This window comes from Alligator sinensis, unplaced genomic scaffold, assembly GCF_000455745.1.
Source record: "Alligator sinensis unplaced genomic scaffold, ASM45574v1 scaffold264_1, whole genome shotgun sequence".
Taxonomy (NCBI): Eukaryota; Metazoa; Chordata; order Crocodylia; family Alligatoridae; genus Alligator; species Alligator sinensis.
Genome location: NW_005841831.1, coordinates 1,763,517 through 1,785,567, shown reverse-complemented (window position 1 = coordinate 1,785,567; position 22,051 = coordinate 1,763,517). Strand labels below are relative to the sequence as shown.

General features: G+C 44.5%; 1 protein-coding gene across 4 annotated transcripts in view; it reads right to left on the bottom strand.

Moving 5' to 3' along the window:
- The window catches only part of WASHC2C (WASH complex subunit 2C), a 56,200-nt gene extending 34,156 nt beyond the window's left edge, over positions 1-22,044 (bottom strand). For all 4 annotated transcript variants that reach the window (XM_006014779.2, XM_006014781.2, XM_006014782.2 and 1 more), the window contains exons 1-13: positions 21,922-22,044; positions 21,033-21,197; positions 18,021-18,086; positions 17,263-17,436; positions 15,014-15,107; positions 14,590-14,648; positions 13,579-13,626; positions 12,860-12,964; positions 10,381-10,468; positions 9,007-9,078; positions 8,489-8,604; positions 6,692-6,764; positions 4,435-4,491 (exon numbers count right to left, since the gene is read on the bottom strand). In XM_006014779.2, coding sequence (XP_006014841.1) covers positions 4,435-4,491; positions 6,692-6,764; positions 8,489-8,604; positions 9,007-9,078; positions 10,381-10,468; positions 12,860-12,964; positions 13,579-13,626; positions 14,590-14,648; positions 15,014-15,107; positions 17,263-17,436; positions 18,021-18,086; positions 21,033-21,197; positions 21,922-22,014 — 1,210 coding nt within the window. In that variant the 5' untranslated portion in view covers positions 22,015-22,044. The remainder of the gene's footprint in view (positions 1-4,434; positions 4,492-6,691; positions 6,765-8,488; positions 8,605-9,006; positions 9,079-10,380; positions 10,469-12,859; positions 12,965-13,578; positions 13,627-14,589; positions 14,649-15,013; positions 15,108-17,262; positions 17,437-18,020; positions 18,087-21,032; positions 21,198-21,921) is intronic.
- Positions 22,045-22,051: the final 7 nt, after the last annotated feature.

Here is a 22,051-nt window from a genome sequence, read left to right as displayed (position 1 = left end):
TGCTGACAGAGTGGAGAGTGAGAGCATTATGCTTATTGCAGTACTGGGGGCATCTGTTTCCATCACAAAGGGCAAGGCTGGATCTCAATGGAGTAACACAGGGTGGATGTGAAGGCCTGCTTCTGATACTTGAAGCCCTGTTGAGATTCCAGAGACCAGTGAAACTAGATATTTTTATGTAGCAGTGTGGTGAGAGAGGCCATCATCTGACAAAGTTGGTGATGAATTGCTGGTAGAAGTTGGAAAACCCCAAGAATCTTTGAAGTTCCTTGACCTTTCAGGATGCTTTCCACCCTTGGATGGCCTGAACTTTCTGCGGGTCCATTTTTAAGCCCTTGGGGATAAAATAAAGCCAAAGAACTTGGTGGAGGTTTGGTTGAAGGCAAACTTCTCCAACTTTGCAAAAAGGCCATGGTGGCACATCCCCTCAAGCACTTCCTGGACACGTGATGGGTGTTGATCAGCATCTTCTGAGAAAATTAGAATGTTGTCCAGGTTAGTGATGACAAATTAGTCCAAGAGGTCCCACAGCACATGGTTAATGAAGTGCTGGAAAGTAGATGAGGCACTGATGAGCCCAAAGGGCACAACTCACTACTCAAAGTGCCTGTACTGAAGCCAGAAGACAATTTTCCATTCATCACGGGCCCTGATTCACCTCAGGTTACATGCTCCCTGGAGGTCAAGTTTGATGAATATGCAGGTGGTTTTAAATCAGTGGACGAGACAAGAGGTAGGGGACACTGACTGCAGATGGTGACTTTGTTCAGGGCCCAATAGTTCACACAAAAGCAAACCCCCTTTCCTTTATTTTTTTTGATGACTAGGACAGGAGTCCCTGCTGGAGAGACAGACTTCCTTATGAGCCTCCAGGACAGGTTTTCCTGCTACCTTGCTCACAGGGTAGCAAGTTATGGCTCTGACATGGCACAGATACACCCCACCAGGTTCTTGGCCCCAGGCAGTAGGTTGATGGGACAACTGTAATTCTGGTGAGGGAGGGGAGCGGAAGAACTGCATTCTCTCTCTCAAATATGTCAGCATAATCCTGGTATTTTGGGGGAGCAGGCTGGATATGGTCTCAGAAAGCTGAGCCCCACGGGGGTTGGCAGTGGTCAATACCCCTGCTTGAATCGCAGGTCAGGCAAACATCCCGGGTGTCCAGCAATGTTGCAACAGCAGCTAGAACAAAAGTGAGCTTCCTGGGCTTTCCACCTGACCTGGGGGTCATGGAAGGCGAGGTAGGGAAATCCTAGAATCAAGGGGTAATGAATGAAACAGACTTTCCCAACACAAGGTTTTGCAGTGCCCATGGATGTTCACCTCCACAGTGGTGGCCTCTCACACCACAAGGCCAGAGGGGAGCCGTCTATGGTCCCAATGGTCCCTAGCTTGGACCACCACTGTAATTGGATTTAAAAGGCCTGGGTCAATCAGCCTTGTTGATTAAATTAACTGCCTTACTGGATTCTGGGGCAGCAGGCAGGACCGGAAGTGAGTAGATTTGACCCAGGACCTGGAGGTAGATGAATAGCTGTGACTGAAGGCTCCGAGGGTCAGGTTTCTGTGGGTTTCCACTGCAGAGGGAGTGAGGGGAATCTGTGGTTACTACAAGCCTGCCCCCCTTACCAGGCACGTGGTGGCTTGTTTTCCTCGTCCCCTCTCTTGGGGCAGCTAGCAAGTCTGTGTCCTGGAGCCCCACAAGCATGGGTAGGGAATGTATTTTTTCCTCCTTCCATTCCTGGAGATAACAGTCAATTCAAACTGATGGGTCTACAAAGGCATCGAACCCCGAGGGAGGCTCCACTTGTGCCAGTTCACTTCTACCTCTTCCTGCAGACCCCACTGGAATCAGTCAAGCTGCGGGTGTTAGTCACTTTGTTCCACTGGTTGTCATGGCTGCATAGCAGCAGCAAAGGGCAGTACCCTGCCCCTGGCAAAGGTTCTTTAATGTGCATTCTGCTGTGCAGGCCCAGCAGGGATCAACAAACATGAAGAAGAAGTCTCAAAGGAAGGTCTCCCAGTCCTGGAGGACAAAGGTATTGTGCTTCACCAATGGGGAGGCCCAACTCAAGGCATTCTCCATCAGGACACTTATGAGGATGCTCGCCGTCACCTGATCTCTGGACTATTCCAGGCTGGGCTAGGAACAAAAAGGTTGCATTGGATAAGAAATCCCCTGAAGCACCACCAGTCCCCATCATACCTTTCAGGTAGTGGAAGAGGGGTAAAGGACTCAACAGGAAAGGCCTGAAGTGCAGCAATCTCTTCCCACAGCCACCATGCCTCCTCACACCAGCGCTGGTCTCTTGGCAGTATGCCCCCTGGACTGGAGGGACTGCTGTCAGCCAGCAGCTGCTGCTGCACTCAGACTTTCAGGACTTACTGGGCAGAGGCAAATCAGTTCAACTGGTCCTGCCCTGTCTGTGGGTCTCCCTATGCTGTGGTGTCCAAAGAGGACAGGTCTGAGGGCACTGGCACAGGATTGGGTGCCATGCTGAGCCTTCTTCACTAACTGAGGTGGGCCAAGCACACTGTCACACCAGGACTTGGGCAGCCAACTTGGGGAATCAAGGCACTGACTAGGTTCAGGATGAGTGAACAGAATCTGAGAACAAACCCAACCAAGAAGCCAAGAGGTCGGTCCAAGAGCTGGGTCTACGAACAAGCTGAGTCAAGAAGCTGGGAAATCCAGTAGACACTGGAGTCAAGAAGCAAGCTGGGAGATCAAACAGGAAGCTGAGTCAAGGAACAAGCCATAGGGAACAGTAAAGCAGTCTTAAGTCAAGTTGAGCCCTGTTACCTGGATACTTCCTGTTCCTGCGCAGGGGTTTATATAGGGGAAATGGAGAGTCAGCTGAGAGGGAGTGGATGAAGGCATAGGCCATGCTGGGACTTCAGGCAAGCCTGGATCAGCCTGGGTGATCAATCACAGCGTGACAGGCTGGGCTGAGCAGCCACATTGGTCAGGCCAAGGCACCAGGTTTGAAGGTATGGTCTGACACAGGCTGCATGCCTTTTAAGCACACACAATCCTAGTATAAGAAGGTCAAGTCAGGTCAACCAATCAGAAAGAACATGAGTACCAATGTAGCTTAGCTGACCCCACAAAGCTTGATTAGATATTTCTGAACAATCACTACCAGCTACTTCAGAGCTTATTTATTCAGTTACTTTGAACAAATAAGTTGGCAGAAGTCATAACTGGTGTGCACAACTTTTGTATAGGACCACGTTCATCAAAAATTATGCAACAGATAGTTTGAGCAGCTCCATTACTAACACAGTGTGCCTTATGCCCTCATGAATCAAGATGGCACATAGCTTAATAAAGGGCCAAATTCATCCCTGAGGCAATAGTGCTTCCACGCAAGAGCCACACAGATCAGCTCAGAGTAGACAGAGTATAGCCCCACCTGATCTCCATCTTTGACTGGCATGAAACCAAGCCTTTGGTGCAATGTTGTCTAATAAATTATGCTTTTGTTGCTACTCTTGAGGTCAAAATGTGAAATATACTGTACTCATTACAGTATTAAAATACTGCATGACAGCTGAGACAGTTTCTCATATACACAGGGTGACCATACGTCCTGGTTTGGCTGGGATAGTCCTGGATTTTGTAGGCCAGTCCCAGCCAGCTGGTCAGAATTTAAACAGAAGTCCCAGAATCACAGGGGAGCAGCGTGCAGTTCAACAGGGAGGTGGAGGCAGCATTGTGTGCCTGAACCCCTGCCTGCAACAGCTGACTCAGGGGTAAGGAGCGGGGGCAGTGTCCTGGATTTCCTTATGGTCACCCTACATATAAAGCAAATGACCTGTCCCACTCTTGCTTAAGAAAAATTTAAAAAAAGAAAGGTTTCCTTTCTCTCCCCCCCCCCCTTGTGATTTAAGAAAGGGGTGGGGGGGGGAAATAAATCCACTTCCAGACAAAGATGACCTGTTAGCATCAAGAAAGGGCACAAAAGATGCAGTACAATAACAGTCTAAGTTTTTAAATGCAGCTCATGAAATTCTGAAGAGGAATGCTGCTATCTATACTGTACTTGAACTAATACATGCAATACATAACAGGTACCTTGAAGAATAAGTAACTATGCTGCTGGTGAGCTCGGAAATTATAGTGAGCACAGAGCTCCAGCAGGAGCTGTTGAGAGCTTGCTGGCATCCAGGATCACCAGAAGGGACTGCAGCCACATCCCCATTGTCACAAGCTTGGACCCACCCACATTTACACCCTCTTGAATGAACCCAGGGGATTCTGCAGTCCCCTAGAGTCCAATGTAGGCTTACAGCTCTCATGCCAGACAATCAAAACCTCATCCAACAAGTCATCACCGCTATACTTTGACAGCTTTTTTTCAAAGACATCACAATATATTTTAGAGAGAAACATTTAACAAATGAAGCAATTGTCTATCAAATGTGTCATACCTGGAAAGAGGGAAACCGCACCTATAGGAACTTTCTTTCCAGGCTTTGTTGATGGTGCTGAAATGATATGAAGTACAACACTAAACCAGTAACCTTTGCTTCATGCAGTTCAAGTTTCCAATACTCTTACAAACAAAAGGATCACAAGAAGTTTCCACAGCCCTGGTTCAGCAACCCAAATGGCTCCAGATAAGCATACTTCAGACATCCCTGAATTTGTCATTTTCTGAGAACGGTAGTTTTCTGAAGTCAGGGTAGAGATGCACCTTATAAAACAGTGGTTCTCAACCTTTTTTAGACTTGAGGCACCCCAGTTAGATTCACCCATCAGAAAATACAAATGTTTAGCTTTCCCTCATTTTTTGACTACAGAAAAATAATAGAACAATTGTTCTGTTGCAAAGAACTCAGAAAGGCCACAACAAGTTGGAAAGATTTTAATAGCATGGATTTAAATTTGAAATCTCAGGGTTTGTGCTGTGAAAAAGATTTGCATGGTGAACAGTGCTAACATAGCATGACACCCCACTGCACCCCTGAAAGGATCTCAAGGTACCCCATAGCACCCTGGTTGAGAATCATTGTTACAGACTTACTAAATCAGAGATGCATAAGCTTTCATGAGCCAGAGATCACTTCATCAGATGCTATGAAAGGACATGCACAGCCTGATAGCCTGCTCTGTTGTGTGTGTTCTTTCACAGCATCTGATAAAGGGAGTTCTGGTTTAGAAGCGCTTGTTCATCTCCAATTTAGTCAGTTTATAAGGCTCCTAACAGATGTTAAAGTAAACATGCAATGGGATCTGATGCAGGAACCCAACACATGCATGGTTAAGTCGAGACATTTCTATTAAGTTGCAAAAGTTTATCCAAGAAACTAAAGGTGATGAGTTAAATTGCTCTATGTGAAATATTTTAATATCCAAGTTGGACATTATTTTAAAGCCCACTGTATAAATACAAACTAAAGATGTAGGCTCCTAAAATTCAGCCACTGGATTTTGAGGATTTCAAAAGAAAGAACAGGTGAGCTACTTAACTGGAGACCAATTTTAGGCATCCATGCTTTTGACAAGTCTTGGCTGCTTACAAAATACTCCTGACTGAGTCTGCAAGTTATTGGTAGATGCTGGAGCCTAAAATGAGCCCAAATGATTTCAGTGGGGATGACTCTCCCCTTCCCCCTCCCAGATATTATATACAACTTATGACCCAATCAAGTTTCTCATAGTGGAAAAACATTTAGGTTTTATTTTCCAAATCATGAACAGAGAACTCCCAAGTTTCTGCTTGAAACTTAGTACCAGCTAAGCTAGGGAAGCAGCCATTAGCTGTTAGCTCTCTGTTCTGCTTTAGATATTCTTTTGACAAAGTACAATTAGATACTAACCACAAGTTATCCACAGGATAACAGTTCATATTAGGGCTGTGCGAAGCTTCGGGTAACGATTCAATTCAGAGGAGATTCGGCCCAGTACGGTGGCCGAATCTCCAAATCTAAATCAAATCAGGGGACCAATTAAAAGGTCCAAATCTATTCAAAGCTCTCTGAATCTTCAGAAAAGATTTGGAGAGCTTTGATGATTTGGGCAGTCCCCAATGGCTGCAGCACGGACCTGCAGCCGACTCCAAGCTGGTAAGTACTAGGGGAGGGGGAGAGGACCAGACCATGGGGGGGACCCCTGCCGCGATCCCTGCTGCCCCCCACTACCCCATGCCGCCCCCCCCACTCCTCCCCATGGCTGCTGTGCCTGGGCCAGCTCCAGCCCTTTAAGGAAAAAATCAAACTAAGGAAAGCCCTGGACTCCCCACTCCTGCAGCAGCCTTGGGGCTTTGTGGGGCTTGTGGAAGAGCCTCCACATGGTGCAGGACAGTGGGGATCGCCCCCCCCGCCTCACCGGCAGGAACAGTGAGTGCAGGGCTTTTCTTGTTTGTTTTTTTCTTAAAGGGCTGGAGTTGGCCCAGTCGGGGCAGCGGGGATCACCCCCCTGCTCGGCAGAACCCAGTGAGCCACGGCTATTTTTTTTTTTTCTCCCCCCCAAAGAGCCAGAAGCTGGGCCAGGTGGGGCAACCATTGCCGGGCTGGGGGGGCATGGGCCTGGCCAATTCGGAGATTTGGTCAAATCGATTTGGGACAGTGATTCGGATCATCAAATCACTGTCCCCCAAATCGACCAAATCCGAATCCGAAGCAAATACTAGCTGCTTTGCACAGGCCTAGTTGATATGTATTATTTGTACCAATCAGTTCTTACCATCATTTATTGGGACACGCTGATCTTTTTCTTTTGTATCTTCTGCTTTTGGTGCTTCAGCAAAAAGATCACTCTGATTGACAGCCAAGAGGTAAAAAAAGAGCAAAGTAAGACAAATCTGTCTATTGGCTACAACGGGATTTATGGCAACAGTAAAAAGGTACACAGACAATACAAAAGCAATAGAGATGCAAATTGCAGATACAGGTTCCAGCCCCCAAATGCTGATGGCAGACAAGCACTTGAAAATCCCAACCTAGATGCCTAACGGATTTGGGTCCCCGTGAAATTCATTAAGAAATAACTCCCCAGCTGCCATAGTGACCCATCAGTAAAAGCCAGTCTTTGTGAGCGATTGGACATGCAAGTTTGGAATGCAACTCGTTGGAGAATCACATGACTCACTGTTTTCTAGTAAGCTTTACCAAAGAAGTGGGTCAAGTGTAAGAGGAAACTCATAGATGCAGAAGAAAGTAACCTTTGCAATAAGTAAATAAGTAGTCCTACATAAGTAATTTTAAAACTTTTAGGAATGTTAAAAACCTGGTCTGTACTATCATTTTCTAAAGAAAGCTGAATGCTGCTACTTAGAGAGGAAAGCTTTGTTAGTGTACTTTAAAAACAGACTAAAGGCAGCATTTGAGTGGGAGGTTCCCTCTTACACTGACACCTATCCATCAGGAGATGCATCTGACATCCACTTGAGCTCTCAGAAGTTGCTAAATATTAGTGTCTTGTCTACAAGGAACATTTGAACCAGTGGGTGATTCTCTCTCAAGTCTCACTGGTCTTAATTTGCAACTCAGTAACCTGTTAATGGAACTGGATGGGTTCTATTCTGGTCCACGCTGACATACTACTACATTCGTCAGGTAGCTGACCACCCGTTATAAAAGAGTAGCTGCTCATTTTCTAATTTATCTCCCAAGTGTTATTAAAAACACAGACAGCTCTCTTTAAATCTCTAGGACTATCTAAATAGAACGGAGGCATTTTATACAGCAAGACGAGGAGAAAGAGGACAGTTTAGTACCTTTTCCCCTCAAGCAGTTTCATACATAAATATCTCCTATATCTATGTATAACATAAGTGTATTAACACAGCATAACATGGTGCTGTGCAGAAATATCCAAGTTATATCAGGTATTGCAAGCAGCTCAGTTCCATTAGCATAGCACTCTGCCCATGCCCATATATACCCAGGGTTTCAGCACATCTAATTAGCCTATTGTCCTGGTCATGCTACTTTTAATGTCAATCCACTCTGCTCTGCCCAGCACTGTATCATGAAGATATACCCTAAATTTCCTAGGCAGTGCAGGTATCCTAGGACTTGTACCAAAGGATGCAAATAGGAAGACAACGTGAACTAAGAGAGTGCAAAATTGTTGCCGGGGAGCTAGTCAAATGTTAGTTGTTACATTTATGCAGGACCTTTAATTCTAAGGATCACACAAAACTACACAAGCCACATATTATTTATGACTGTCCTCAGGAACAGGTACAATTAAACAGCAATTATGGTACAAGGGAGAAAAAGATGGACAACTTGGCCTAAAACATCAGGTTAAACCTTGACTCTTGAGAAAAGGCAGAGGATTTCCAGAGTGAGTGGAGAAACTCTTTCACCTGAAATGATGCATGCTCCTTTATCTGCATGGTCTTTGATTTATCTACCATATCATCTAGGCTTGCTTCCCCACCCTCCAACAAGATCAAGATCCATTTATTTTTAGGGGATGTCTATACAGAGATACATGCTTCCACTCTACCCCTCTTATCCAGTCGTCTCTAACCTCTTCGTCATCATCAAAGAGTCCAGTCCCGCCACTGAAAAGGCCACCTTTAGAACCAAACGGTGAAAAGTCCTCATCGGTCAGCTTCGGAGGTTTGAAAATGTCATCATCATCATCTAGAAACACAGCACACACACCAGACTGCCATGATGTAGGCTTATTCCACTGCACTCTCAATAATGATTAAGGCAACACAGAAATACAAATGCTGAAGAGCATTCAACAACTCTGGTTTTAATTTTACATGCTCACATGCACTGGTGAAGCACCAGCTTTGTCCAGAGTATAGGATTACAGTATCTGGACCCTGTCTGACAAAGTTCATGTTTAAGCAACAGCTTCTTCTGCAGCCATTTCTACTCTTGTTCAGCATAGAACAAGACACAAACTACCTGAGACTGCTCACAAAGTGAAGAATGGCTAGTTCCTATCTAGTCCAGAAACCCTACTGTTGGAATATATCACTTTCTCCCCTTGCAACTAAGAAGGAGTTACTGTAATAGAAAAAGAAATCCTACCATCTGATGGAACTCTAGCTTCCTTCTTTTCTTTCACTGTCTTCTTAGTTTTGACTTCTGATGATGACAGGGCTAGAAGAAAGAGTTTAAGACCTGAGTTATTCTAATTATCTTTACTCCTGAATTACACAACCTGAGGCCAGTCCATTATTAGTTAGGATGTTTGAGTCAAAACCAGAGCTTGCGTACATGCTTTCACCTACACTGCACAGTCTTGTGAAACAACCCTATAAACTAGTTGTATGCCCCAGTTATTAAACTGAGTGACTCTATCATGAAATGTGAAGCATACAAACTTCTCAGTTCTTATATTTTTATTACAGAGCACTGAGAAACTTCACATCAGTAGCAGGGTCCCATTGTATCATACAGAAAATAAGAAGGGTTTAACTGGGGGTTTGGGGACCAGAAGATTCCTGCATGATTTTACCAAACAAGAACACTTTGTAAACCCATGAATATTCCTGTGCAGAACTGACCAGTCTAGACCAGTGTTTCTCAACCCATGTGTCGCAACCCAAAAGTGGGTTGCAAGAATATATGAAAGGGTCACGAACAAACTTTAAAAATGGATTCTCTTTTAAAGGACAAAAATGCGGGAAACACTGGCTTTTCCCTTACAGGCTCTCACAGTTCCAGCCTGCAAGCGGCTGCTTGGGGCCCCACAATGCCCCACTCACTGGGGGACTGGGGATGGCGGGGCAGCAGCAGGTCAGGAGTGAGGGGCACTGGATCAGGATTGGCCATGGTTGTTTATAAATGAGTCCTGGTACAAAAAAGGATGAGAAATACTGGTCTAGACTGTTCAAGCTGAACAAGACAGAAAAAAAGCAGACAGAATAAATGGCCAAGTAAAATGTGTTACAATTCTGTCAGTCTAAAGTGTGGCTAAGAACAGCAAGGAGAGGTTCCCAAATGGATTACTAGTTAAGTAAACATGAGGACACATCCTGGTTCACTCTTAAAAATAGGACAGAGGCCACCAGTGAGCAGAGCTTTTCTTTAAGTCACCTGAAACCATTTAATACCCCATGTGCCCAGGCAGGCAATTTTACTTTTTGTGAGAATCTCCTTCTGACTTGGCACGCAAGGGTGTGAGAGTATTAAAGCCAAATGGAAGGTTTCACCTATTCACTTTGCTAATTCCAGCACAACTCTCATATGTAACTCTGATCACAATCACCCTTCAGATCCCACTGACAACTGTAAAGCACAGTTGTATCATTTACACCGCATGCTAACAGTGTTTGATGTTTATGGAATCAAACTAGGATATGAAAGAATTATTGTGTTACTACACAAGCCCCCTAACCAACTTCAACTATCACCACTGTCCACTAGCCATATACTAAAAAGTAGCTTAAAGTAGCTTACATGACTGCTCCTCATCTTGTTTGCTTGGCATTTCTCCTTTTATCCGTGCTGCCAACTCATCTGCAAATGACGTTGGTCTTTTCTTTTTCTGCGGACACAAGAAGATACTTCAGTTCCTTCAGTGTAACTCAATCCTCACCAAACTGGAGTAACATTTGGATCATCCATCCCCCTACTGACAGAAATAAACATGTTACCCAATGGCTGAGCAACCTAAGCAGCAGGATTAATACCTACATTCCCTGTAAAGAAAAAGTACAAATCCCAGAAGAATGAATCGGGCCTTCTTTAGTATGAGATGAATACACACTTGGTATCAAGGAACTTGTATCAGGAATTTAAACAAGGACAAGCGCAAAGTCCTGCACTTAGGACAGAAGAATCCAATGCATTATTACAGCCTGGGGACTGACTGGCTAAGCAGTTGCTCTGCAGAAAAGTACCTGGGGGTCACAGTGGACAGTAAGTGAAATACGAGCCACCAGTGTGCCTTTGCGTGATGAAGGCTAATGGCATACTGGGTGGCATTAGTAGGAACATTACCAGCAGATCAAGGGAAGGAATTATTATCCTCTATTCTGCACTGGTGAGGCTGCATCTGGAGTACTGTGTCCAGTTTTGGGCCCTCCACTATAGAATGGATGTGGACAAGTTGGAGAGAATCCAGCAGAGAACAACAAAAATGGTGGGGAGCCTGGGACATATGACTTTTGAGGAGAGGCTGAGGAAACTGGACTTCTGCAAACCAAGGGGGAATTTGATACCTGCCTTCAACTACCTGAAGGGCGATTCCAAAGAGGATGGAGCTGGACTGTTCTCAGTGGTGACGGATGACAGAACAAGGAGCTATGGTCTCAAGTTGCAGCAAGGGAGGTTTATGTTGGATAACAGAAAAAAAACCTCTCACTAGGAGGGCAGTGAAGTGCTGAAATAGGTTACTTAGAGAGCTTGTGGAATCTCCACCCTTGGAGGTTTTTAAGACCCGGCTTGAAAAGCCTTGGCTAGAATGATCTAGTTGGGGATGGTCCTGCTTTGAGCAGGGGGTTGGACTAGATGACCCCTTGAGGTCCCTTCCAAGCGTAATTTTCTATGATTCTATGACTGTTGCTTAGGGCAGGAAGGGAAGAGTCAGGTCTAAAATTAGGAGCAGGAACTCAAGTCCTAGTATTTTTGTAAGAGGAGTTTGTCCCAACTTTCTTGATTTATAACTTCCCTTCCTCTTTTGCACTATACTGTGTCCTTACTGGCTGTTATACATGCACTGCAGGGACAGCTGAGCACCAAAGCCCTTCAGAATAGGACAGATTGTGCCAATTTAACAGGTCATTTAATTGGTCATACAAATGACAGAAAACAAGTACCCCTCTTAAAATTGTTTAATGCTGTCTGGTTTCTGGCTATGTTTGCAATTCACTCCATTCCATACCTGTTCATAGTAACCCAACAAGTGGCTTTGCAGAGCCCCAAAATGTGGTTTTAAAGCCAACCTGAAACCTGTTCACCCCAGCTAGGATTCTGTGCAGATAATGCCAGGCGAGAACCTCCAACTTCTGCAACACACCATAAGTGAGAACTTCTAGGCACCTTCCATGCTGAAGACCTACTGGGAACGCTGGTCACTGCTAATGGCATGCCAGGGACCAGCATTCTCAGATTTCAGGCTGCAGGTGCATGGTTTAAACATTCCAGTGCCCCCACAGTTTGGAAGTCAAGAATGCTGATGACTGGTGTTCCTGCCTCCCATGCTGCTGGTACACTGGGACATTTAAGGCGTGAGCCCACAGCTTGAGAGTCACAATAACAGTCACTGGTGCTCCCAGGCTGTGGGCAAGCACTTTAAGTCTTCCTGTGTCCCCATTGCACAGAAGTTGGGAATGCCAGTGGCTGGCTTTCCCAGCCCCACCCTGCACACAGCTTAGACATTCAAAAGTGCACACCTGTAGCCAGGTTTCCTGGTTGCTAGTGTTTCAGCTCTCCAGGTGCTAGTGCCCTGAGTGAGCAATCTAGCAGAGCTGAAAGCACTGGTTTTCTCACCTGGGCAGCTCTTGCTGGCAGCATCCCTGCTCCAGGTGCTACCAAATAGGAACCAAGACAGAGCAGCCTGCAGTCCTACCTTACAGCTTATCCTTAGGTTGGCTGTCAGGGAGCCTGCTGTTCTCTCTTCCTCCTTTTGGAGAGCAGAGCAGTGTAGGATCATGGGGTTCTCTCTCCCTCACCACCCATTCACTTTTTGACAACATGTCAAAGAAGTTGCTGCTTAAAACAGAAATTTTGTCATGGATCTACCTTTTTTGTGGTGTAACCACCATTTTTTTCCTGGGAGAAATTTCTTTAATCTATGGCATGTTATGATTTGTTGCAGGATACTTACATATATCCCACAAGAAATACAATGTTTGGATAGGGGCTCTAGTGATCACCCCACTAGCAATATTGTCAACATTTTTCTTTCTCTGCACCCCAAGCAGCCATCTCTTACCAGCCTTGCATTTTCTTCCAAGTCATCTTCCTCATCTTCCTCTTTCTCAGAATCAAAGAGATCACAGCCATCATCTTCATCCTCGTCACTCAGAGGTGCAGTTCTCTGAGAGGCAACAACAAGCCCTCGCATTTCAGTACAGCTAGAGGTACCATAAATGCCACCAAGGCTAACCAAATTTGCTCAGGAGACATTCAAATAGTTTTAAGTGTGGGAACCAGGGAGAAACTGTTATAATTTCCAAACGATACAGCACATCCTCTGCATCATCTGTAATGCTAGCAAACCACCAGTTATATCGCAACCCAGACCTTATCTCACTGAGCAGCTAAAACAGCTATTGCAGTAGACTGGACTGGGGTCAAAGAAAGACTCATTAAGGCAGCATTAACACTATGCACACCCTTCCCCTGCTTCTGCCCCTCAGCTCCCCTCACCATCTCATTCTGGTGTCTCTAACCTTATATTCTACAACCCTGAAGGTCTGCACTAGAGGTGCAATGCCCTGCAGATCACCTTTTGAGGATCCACAAAACAACATCGCGTATCAGGGACCATGCAGTCCAGAGGTGCTAAACATGCAATTCATGTATTTTTGTATCTTCATAGGAAGAACAATTAAAAGTCTAGATTAAGTCCTAGATTAAGTTCTCATCTCTTCCCTGTACCTCTACTATACCAAGAGCCACTACTGCTGTTCAAGAAGTGCTTGTCCATACCGTTTTCTGGTCATCCTCACAAGGGTTTCCAAACTCTTCATCCAATTCCTAGAAAGCAAGAGACATTTGATAGATATGTATGAAGCCATGTCAAATCCCCAAAGTAAAAGGCTTTAAAGTTCTATCAGCACTCTCTCTCACTGCATCTACTCAGCTGCTTTCCCATCACTGAACACACTCTGGCTTAGCAAATAAATGTATCAGACACTACTAAGTTAAGGTTGTTTTTTTCTTAAATCAAGCGCTCCACATGTTTTAATAAGTGCTTTAAGCCGATTAAACTGGGAAGATCATTCTATTCTTAAGCATGCCAAAAAAGAAAAAAAAAAAATCAAATCCTTTCAAGAAGAGGACACACTTCCATTTTATTGGTTAGAATGTAATTGTCATATCAGCTGGACATGTTATACATCCAATTTGTCAAATGCAAGGAGTGCAAAAATTGCGCTTAAGAAGCCACAAGTTATGTTTCACTATAATTAAAGCCAAGAGCAAATTTAGGGGCAGTTCAGGAGTGGCATTTTCTGTCACCATACTCTACCACTGGATTATTTCATACACTTCAAGTGAACAGTCAGCACATAGGAAGCTCTCTAATAATTTTAGAGAAAAGTGATCAGGTGAGTGTTTCTGCACTTCCTTTCACAGCATTTGATGAAGGGAGTTTCAACTCAGAAAAGCTTGTGCTATTATCTACTTTGGTTAGCCTACAAGGTACAAATCTACCTTGCCTTCTAACTTGACTTTAGATTAATACAGCTAACTACATCTTTCCACCACAAAGCCATACTAAGTACCTCCAACAAAATTAGAAACAATACCTCTCTAGAGCTCAAATCAAGAGACTTCAGAAAAAAATATTGTACAAGAACACTAAAAGGCAATATTTGTCCCACAATTAAAAACAGCAGATGTTAAGATACCCTTGATCTTTCAGAAAAACATTTTCTACTCCATCTTCACAAATCTGCTTGGCTGCCCAAATATTTATGCAGCAAATTGAGTTTTTACCTCTTCATCTTTCTCTTCACTCTCAAGTACACTCCCACGATCGCTATCCACTGATCCTTCTGTTTAAAGGGAACAAGCAGAAAAGGAAGCTCAGTTCAGACATTAATCATAAACATGTGACTAACCCCATCCCTAGACTGTGGCTGTCTACTCTACAGACTTAAATAGGCTTTAGTAATAAAATTAAAATATAAGTTAAAGAGATTGCTTGTAGTAGCATAGGTCTCAGCTAAACATTTCATGTTTACAAGGATCAGATCCTGTAAGCATTCACTATCCCTACTATATATATGATATTCAAGCTTTCACAGATGCTTAATGTGGTATATCCTTCCTCCATTAGGTGCAGTGACCAAGATCACTGTACAACATAATCTAAAGCAGTAAGCCAAGACACCTCAATAAAGCTATCCCCAGCACCCACCTTCACTAGAGAGATCCCCAAGGCCCACATCATCTTGTTCCATAAAGAGCTGGGAGCCAATTAAGTACGGTAAAGGCCTATCAATATAAAGATCCTGAAGAAAGACAAAGAGGGGTTATTTTTTGCCCTTAGACTGCTGCTAAAACCATATTTTATACATCCTATTTAAAAAAAACAAAACAAAACACAAATAACTGTGTTTCATATTAAAAAAACAAAACTAAGGAAGTCCATCATCATACAGAACATTAGTATAACACTTTGTTCATAAATTCAAATTTTAAATCACCTACTTAAATTGCTTTGGGACCATGCAAACTAAAGCATCATGCTGATTTGGCAGTCTCTAGACTTAAAGTTTACTACTAATGAAGATGAGTATGCACCACATTTATTTGCATATACTATACCACAGCATGTAAAATAAGCACCTTGATTTTAGGAGAAAAAATGAAGAGAAAAAAAAATCTATTCCTTACAGAAACTGAGTACTAGCAGCTAGAGACCTGAGCCTACTTCCAGCCCTGGCATTGAATGCCACCCATTAATCAACTCAGAATGCCAGATCCAGGGCCATGTGCTGGGTCTGACCTGGAGCACAGAGTCTAATCCCATGCCAGCTCCAAGTCCATGTGCTGGCTCCAACCCCAGGCATGGGTCTGATCCTGGGTACTGGCCCCAGCCACAGAGTGACTTTAGGCATCCAGGGCCTTGTTATCCAGTTAAGGAGCAGGGGAGCAGTAGCAGTATTAATTGATGCGACTCTGGGAGCCATAGCAATTAACATTACCAGAGATCCCCTGCTGCCAAATTTCTGAACCCATGAGGATCCAGTTTTCTCGCATATGATGTGCACCCTAAGTTTTACCAGCTTGTTTTGGTGAAAAGGTGTGGGTTACATATGACAAAATATGGTACACATCTTATACCAAAGTCCTGAGTCTAAAAATGATGGTTAGGACTTGTACTCACTAAGCCAAATGGAGATATTTTAATTAAATGTAGAAGACATGCTTGATTTCTTTAACTTTTTCCTTAGCACCACAGAAGAAGACCAATTAAGATCCCTATCCTGCCCCAAAATACAATATGCCCCTCCTCAAGCCTACTATGAAATAACATTTTTACTTTAATGGGCATTATAAAACCCTAAAAATGTATAGCTGTCAAATTATCGTTTGCTTTTTGTATATAATATAGCAATTTCCCATCCTCTCCATTGCGTCTGAGCCAACCAGAAAGCTAAGCTCCATTCAACAAGGAGCGTTTCTGCTTAACCTGCCATGAGTAGACTGAGCTAGGTTGTAACTACAGGTTTCCCTCAATTTATGCGAGTTCTTTATATGCGAGTTCGCTCTTATGCGATGAGCATATTTAGACCCAAAATTCGTTATATGCAAGGTAAATTCACTCTTATGCGATCACCATATATGCACCTCCCCCGCCCCCGCCCAAGCAGGTAAGTCTGTGGGGGGAGGGGAAGGGGCTGTGGCCCCACTCACCCCAGGCCCGGCTGCAGTGGCCCCGGGAGCGGCCAGTGCCAGCTGCCTGCAACCACTGGGTTGCATCATGCTCTGCCTGCCCTCCCATGCCTGGGCTTACCCCAGCTCCTGGGCTCTGCCATGCCGTGGTGCAGGCAGCTGGTGTTGGCTGCTTCTGGGGTTGCTCCAGCATGGGCTGGGGTGTGTGTGGACAAGTGGAGCCCTTGGTGGTGTCAGGCACAGCTCTCACCCCAGCCCCAGCTGCAGCGGCCCCAAGAGCAGCTGACACCAGTCGCCTGCACCAGGGCATGGCACAGCACAGGAGCAGAAGTGAGTGGGGACAGGCGGAGCACGGTACAGCCCAGCAGCTGCAGGCAGCTTGCACTGGCCGCTCCTGGGGCCACTGCAGCCAGGGCTGGGGTAAGTGCTGCTCTGTTCCCACAGCTTTGCTGCCTTGTGCAGCCCCAGGAATGGCACCCTTCCCCCCACCTCTTCCCTAGTCCCAGCCTCACTCCCTCCCTCACCGCCATGGGAACCTATCCCTATTTGTTACACTGTAAAGTGAGTTTGCTTTATGCAAATTTGATTTATGCACCATTCTCTGGGAACACATATACAGCATAAATTGAGGGAAACCTGTAGTTTCAATTTGATGCCAATCATTCAATGTAATGATTTCCCTGTCATCACTCCCCACTCGTACAGCTGCAAGTGAGAAAACACTCAGGTCCAATATTCGTGGAGGTGGGGGGAGGAAGGTTGCTTTACCTTTGGTTCAAGTATTAGTTCTACCCTTTCATTAGTTTCTTCCTCTTCCGAGTCTGAATTTCCTGCTTTGATATCCAGTTGCTCAAAAGCACTGTCCAGGACCTGCAACCCATAGTTCACCGCTTCCTGGATCTTTGGGATCAGATCTGCTTCTTTTTGTTCCCGAGTTTTCTCCTTGAGAAGTCAGAGAGAAACATTTTCCTGTTTAGTTTTGGTTAGGGTTGTTCTGGTTGTAAAATGTAACTACCGAAGTTCAGGTCAATAATATCAGGCAATGCCTAACAGAGCTACCTTACTACATGCCAAAGAAAATATCCCAAGTAAGCTTCAAGATTTCACATAGTTAAAATGTGTCCTTTTTTACCTCAAATTAAATTAAGAACTCCCAATATGAACTGTTTTCTGCATTTGTACAGTCCACTGGTTAAAGACTTCCTAACATTGCACCATTAGCAGAACTTTGGCTACGATGTCAGGTCTACCATAAAGCCGCAATTTAGAAAGTGGATTTAACTCTCACTACAAACACACATTACACTTTGAGAGCTAAACAAAATCAGCTATCAGACAAGGAAAGCTAGTGTAGTAAAGGGACCACAGGCAAACAATGTAGCAGTGATCCTCAATGACTCTGACTTTCAAGAGCAAGATAAATAGGATTTGGCTTACAAGTTGTAAAAATCACAGGGAAAGTTTGTCTACTTCTGTTTTCTGCACCTCCAAGCACACTGCCAGCATGCAGAGTTAAATCAATTTACCTGTTCCGCTTTGTCTCCAACTTCAGTTTTGGGAATGGGTTCTTCTACTTCTTCATCATACACTCTCTATGGATTTAAGCAAATTAATTCAAATAAAATGCAATGCGTTGATGGAGGTGCTAAGCACTAAGCTTTTACACAAGACAAAAGGAATATCTAAGTGGGTTAATTAATTTCCCATTAAAAACAGACCAACATGTAACACTTACATTAAAAAGATCCCATATGATGCTATTTTCAAGCTGCCCTCAATGCATTTAATTAGGACAGTTACTTCCAGCTCCTAGTTTTGCATTGTTAGAAGGTTTGCTGGCTTCCTTTCTGCAAGGATCTCACCAGAATGTTATGACCATCAGATAAGTCTCTCAGAGCTCTTGGACTAAAGGGGATCTGCTGGGTCAAAGTCCAGACTTCAGTCATCCCTGGAAACCACATCATATAAGCTGATTCAGCTTGGTTTTAAGACTAGCCTGGCGTTGTCTCACCCCTACTACTCCTATTTGGAGACTGCTCTCAAATCTTATTCCTCTTATGGATAAAGACTTGATTTCTAACCTAAACTTATTCAGAGCCAGCTTATACACTATATTCTTGTGCCACCACCGTACAGTACTTTATCCTAAATAGCTTTCCTCCCGTTCTGGTATTTACTCTCCAAATACCACTATGATATCATCTCTCAGCCTTTCTCCAAGATAGCCCTTTTCTGCATCTCTTCTGCTCAAATTAGTTTTTCTTGAATAGAGGTGTGCAGAACTGTACACAGGATTCTCACTCCATTCCACAGATTAGTCAAGGCATAGGAAACTTAGAAAAAAACAATTAAAATCATCCCTCTGAATACAAGTATTTCAATTTTTGATCAACCAACTTGAGACAACTTGGCCCAGACCTTCAGAGATCTTAAAACAGCCACACTATCACCAACTTTTTTCAATGTTATTATACAGCAGTGGGCACAATATTACTTGGTCAAATAGATATTACAAGTAACTAAAAATACAGGCACCATTTCTCCACTGAGCTGTCCTTTGCAAAGTATTGTTACTTTTTTAAAGCAAAGCTCAATCTGAGTACAATGCTGAGGAAAGCACAATATGTGATGAACTGCCGAGTGCTTTAGCGTGCCTAAAGAAATTAAAACCATACATCATTATGACACTGCTTCCTTAGTAAGCATATAACGCTAACACTTCAAACCAACCTTTGCTGAAATACTGATGTTCACAACTTGTAAGCACTAAACTTTTGCAACCAATACTGTTTTTTAACAAGAAACAGTGACAACTGCAATTATATTCTAACCACCTCTGATGAAGCCAGCTACTAGCATAAAAAAAGATGCTTCAACTTGCATAATATGCATCCTAAAGTTATATGTGCAACTTCAGTATAAGACATGTCAAGATGCAACCACTATATCTGCCCTACTTCCAAAAGCAGTGCAGATATATTGCTTGGATTCCACTCACCATCTTTCCACAGCCTGCTCTGAGTAGGTGGCTAGGGTTGATTTATGCCTAGTAAGAAACCTAGTAGAGGTTAAAGCAGGAATCTTTGGTCGTACTCCTGATTCTACCATATACTACTACAGCTAAGAAGTCAGACATGAGCATTCTGGGTGGAAATGTGGTTTAAGCTTTTAGAACATCCTGCTGCTTGCACCAACACCAACACCAATTATAATGCATGTCAACAGACTCCTTTCTATGGGTGACTTTCACCAACACCCCAGAGTGCTTTTCAAATTAAACTATGAAGAATCTCCTTCACAGAAGGAAACCTTATTATACAAACTCTTATAATCAAATTGAATAAGATCTTATAATCAAACTAAATAAGTTCTAGACCAGAGGTCAGCAACACTTTGCTACACTGAACCAGAGCTTACAATCCAGCCCCTTGCTGCATAGGCTGCAAATTTCCACTCCCCAAGGATCACAAGCTGCCTGTGCTTACCCTTACTGAAGATGCAGAGGGGCTGGGTAAGTTCAGACATAAAGCAGCAGGGAGGGCTGTAAAGGAGGGTGCTGCAGCAGGGATAGGCAGCTCCATACAGCTGCATTACACCAGATCCTTCATGATACCCAAGACAAGTCAGACCTTCCTGGGCTGGATTCAACCTCTTGTGCATGCCAGATCTAGCTCGTGGGCAGTAGGTAGTCAACCTCCAGGCACAGAGATATGGATGTTGGCTATACCATATCAATCCTCCTCAACTCAAGGGGAGGGGTGGGAGGCAGGGAGGCCACAGACAGATGCCAAGTATGTTGCACCTAAACAGCTGAGATTTTAAAACTAGAAAAAGTCCTACAGTTGCTAGAATAAAGCCAAAAGGGACCTCAAGGGTCACCCAGTCCAACCCCCTAGACAAATTTAACATTTACTCATTCCTAAACCATCCCATACAGATGCCCATGCAGCCTCTTTTTGAAAACCTCCAAAAGAGGCTCCACAATTTCTAATACTGGCTCATCTTATTACCTTTCTGCTCTTATAGTTAAAAAGTTTTTTTTCCTGAGAATTGATCTAAATGTGCTTTGCTACATTTGAATCTACTGTTTCACAAGGCAAAGAAGAATTTTTCTCCATCTTCTTTATAGCAGCCTTTCCAAAACTGATAGTTTTTAGCTTGTCCACTCCTAGATCTCCTTTTCTCCAAAGGAACCACACCTAGTTCCTTCAACTCTGCCTCAGATGAATTGTATTTCAAACCCTTTACCATCCTAGTCACTTGCCTCTGGATCCTGTGGAATGCAGCTAATACCAACAAGGGAAAGAAGGAGACATCCCAAGGAGAAGGAGAAGACATTTTAAGCCTAAATATCTCCAAATTATGCCAAGAAAGAGGGACATGCAGCCTGAGAGTAAAGAAAGTGATCAAATTATCTTGAACCATGGGAAAAATGCTGTCTATATTAATGTAAGAGTTTGTCACTTTTCCACACCACAACAGATCTGGTATCAACTTATTTGAAGTACAAGCCTGATGTTAGAATCTGGTGCACTCACGTTCTCAATGAACTGTGTGTTGGACAACATAAGAAAATCATTGAAGACATTATGTAGACGACAGTCTGTGGCTTTCGTTTCGTTAATCAACCCATCCACTTGCTTTTTAATTTCGTGTGTCCTGGAGATGGTCTGCTGGGAAAATTCTTGTAGAAAACGCAGGAGCTATTTAGAACGTGGGAGGAAATGTTATTTAATTTCTGATACCTTAAACCACAAAAGACCCCAGAGAACTTGGAGACGGCAACTCAGTCAATTGAGAGGGCAGTGTCAAAATAAAGGATTTTACATTACACAACTCCTAACATGAGTGCCTAATGCTCGATATTTGGATTTTCCTGTAACAGGTTCTTCCCAGTATTTTTGTGGTCAATTTTGTACTTCTCTCAAGATCAGTTTATCCCAGTCAATGACCCACCCACAAAGATTACAGCAGAAGATGACTCCAATGATATGAAGCAGGACTGAATGCAAGTGGCAGCAGACATTTCTCCGTGCACTGCCATGCCACCACCTACCAGACATGCGCTATGAGCATTACAGCTCCACAAGGACTCAATCTTGGGGGTGGGGAGCGAGCAGGGCACAGCCAGGGATACCTGCTGTCCCTGGTGCTGTTGCTACTGTAAGCATGAAATACGTTGTCCGCGCACCAGTGCCCGACCCGTCACCGCTGCTGCTCGCACTGGCCGGGGCGGCAGAGGGGCAGCGACGGGAGGAGCTCGCAGGTGCTGTCACTGGGGTGGGTGGTTGTGGGGGCTGGGGAGCCCTCCACCGGCTCTCGGTCTCTGCACGTGCCCAGACTCCCCGCGGAAATCTCGTGCTCTCAAGGCCTCAGCGGGGCCCCTTCCCGCCCCCCGGGCCCGGCCGCGCCGCGCTGCGCGCTCACCCCCGCGTCCGAGGCCAGCGACCAGGCCTGGCTGCCCCTGCGGATCTCGTCCAGCGACCAGGGCCGCTCCCACACCGGCGCCGCCCCGTTCATTTGCGGGCGCGGGGTCGGGGGGCGCGGGGGGAAACAC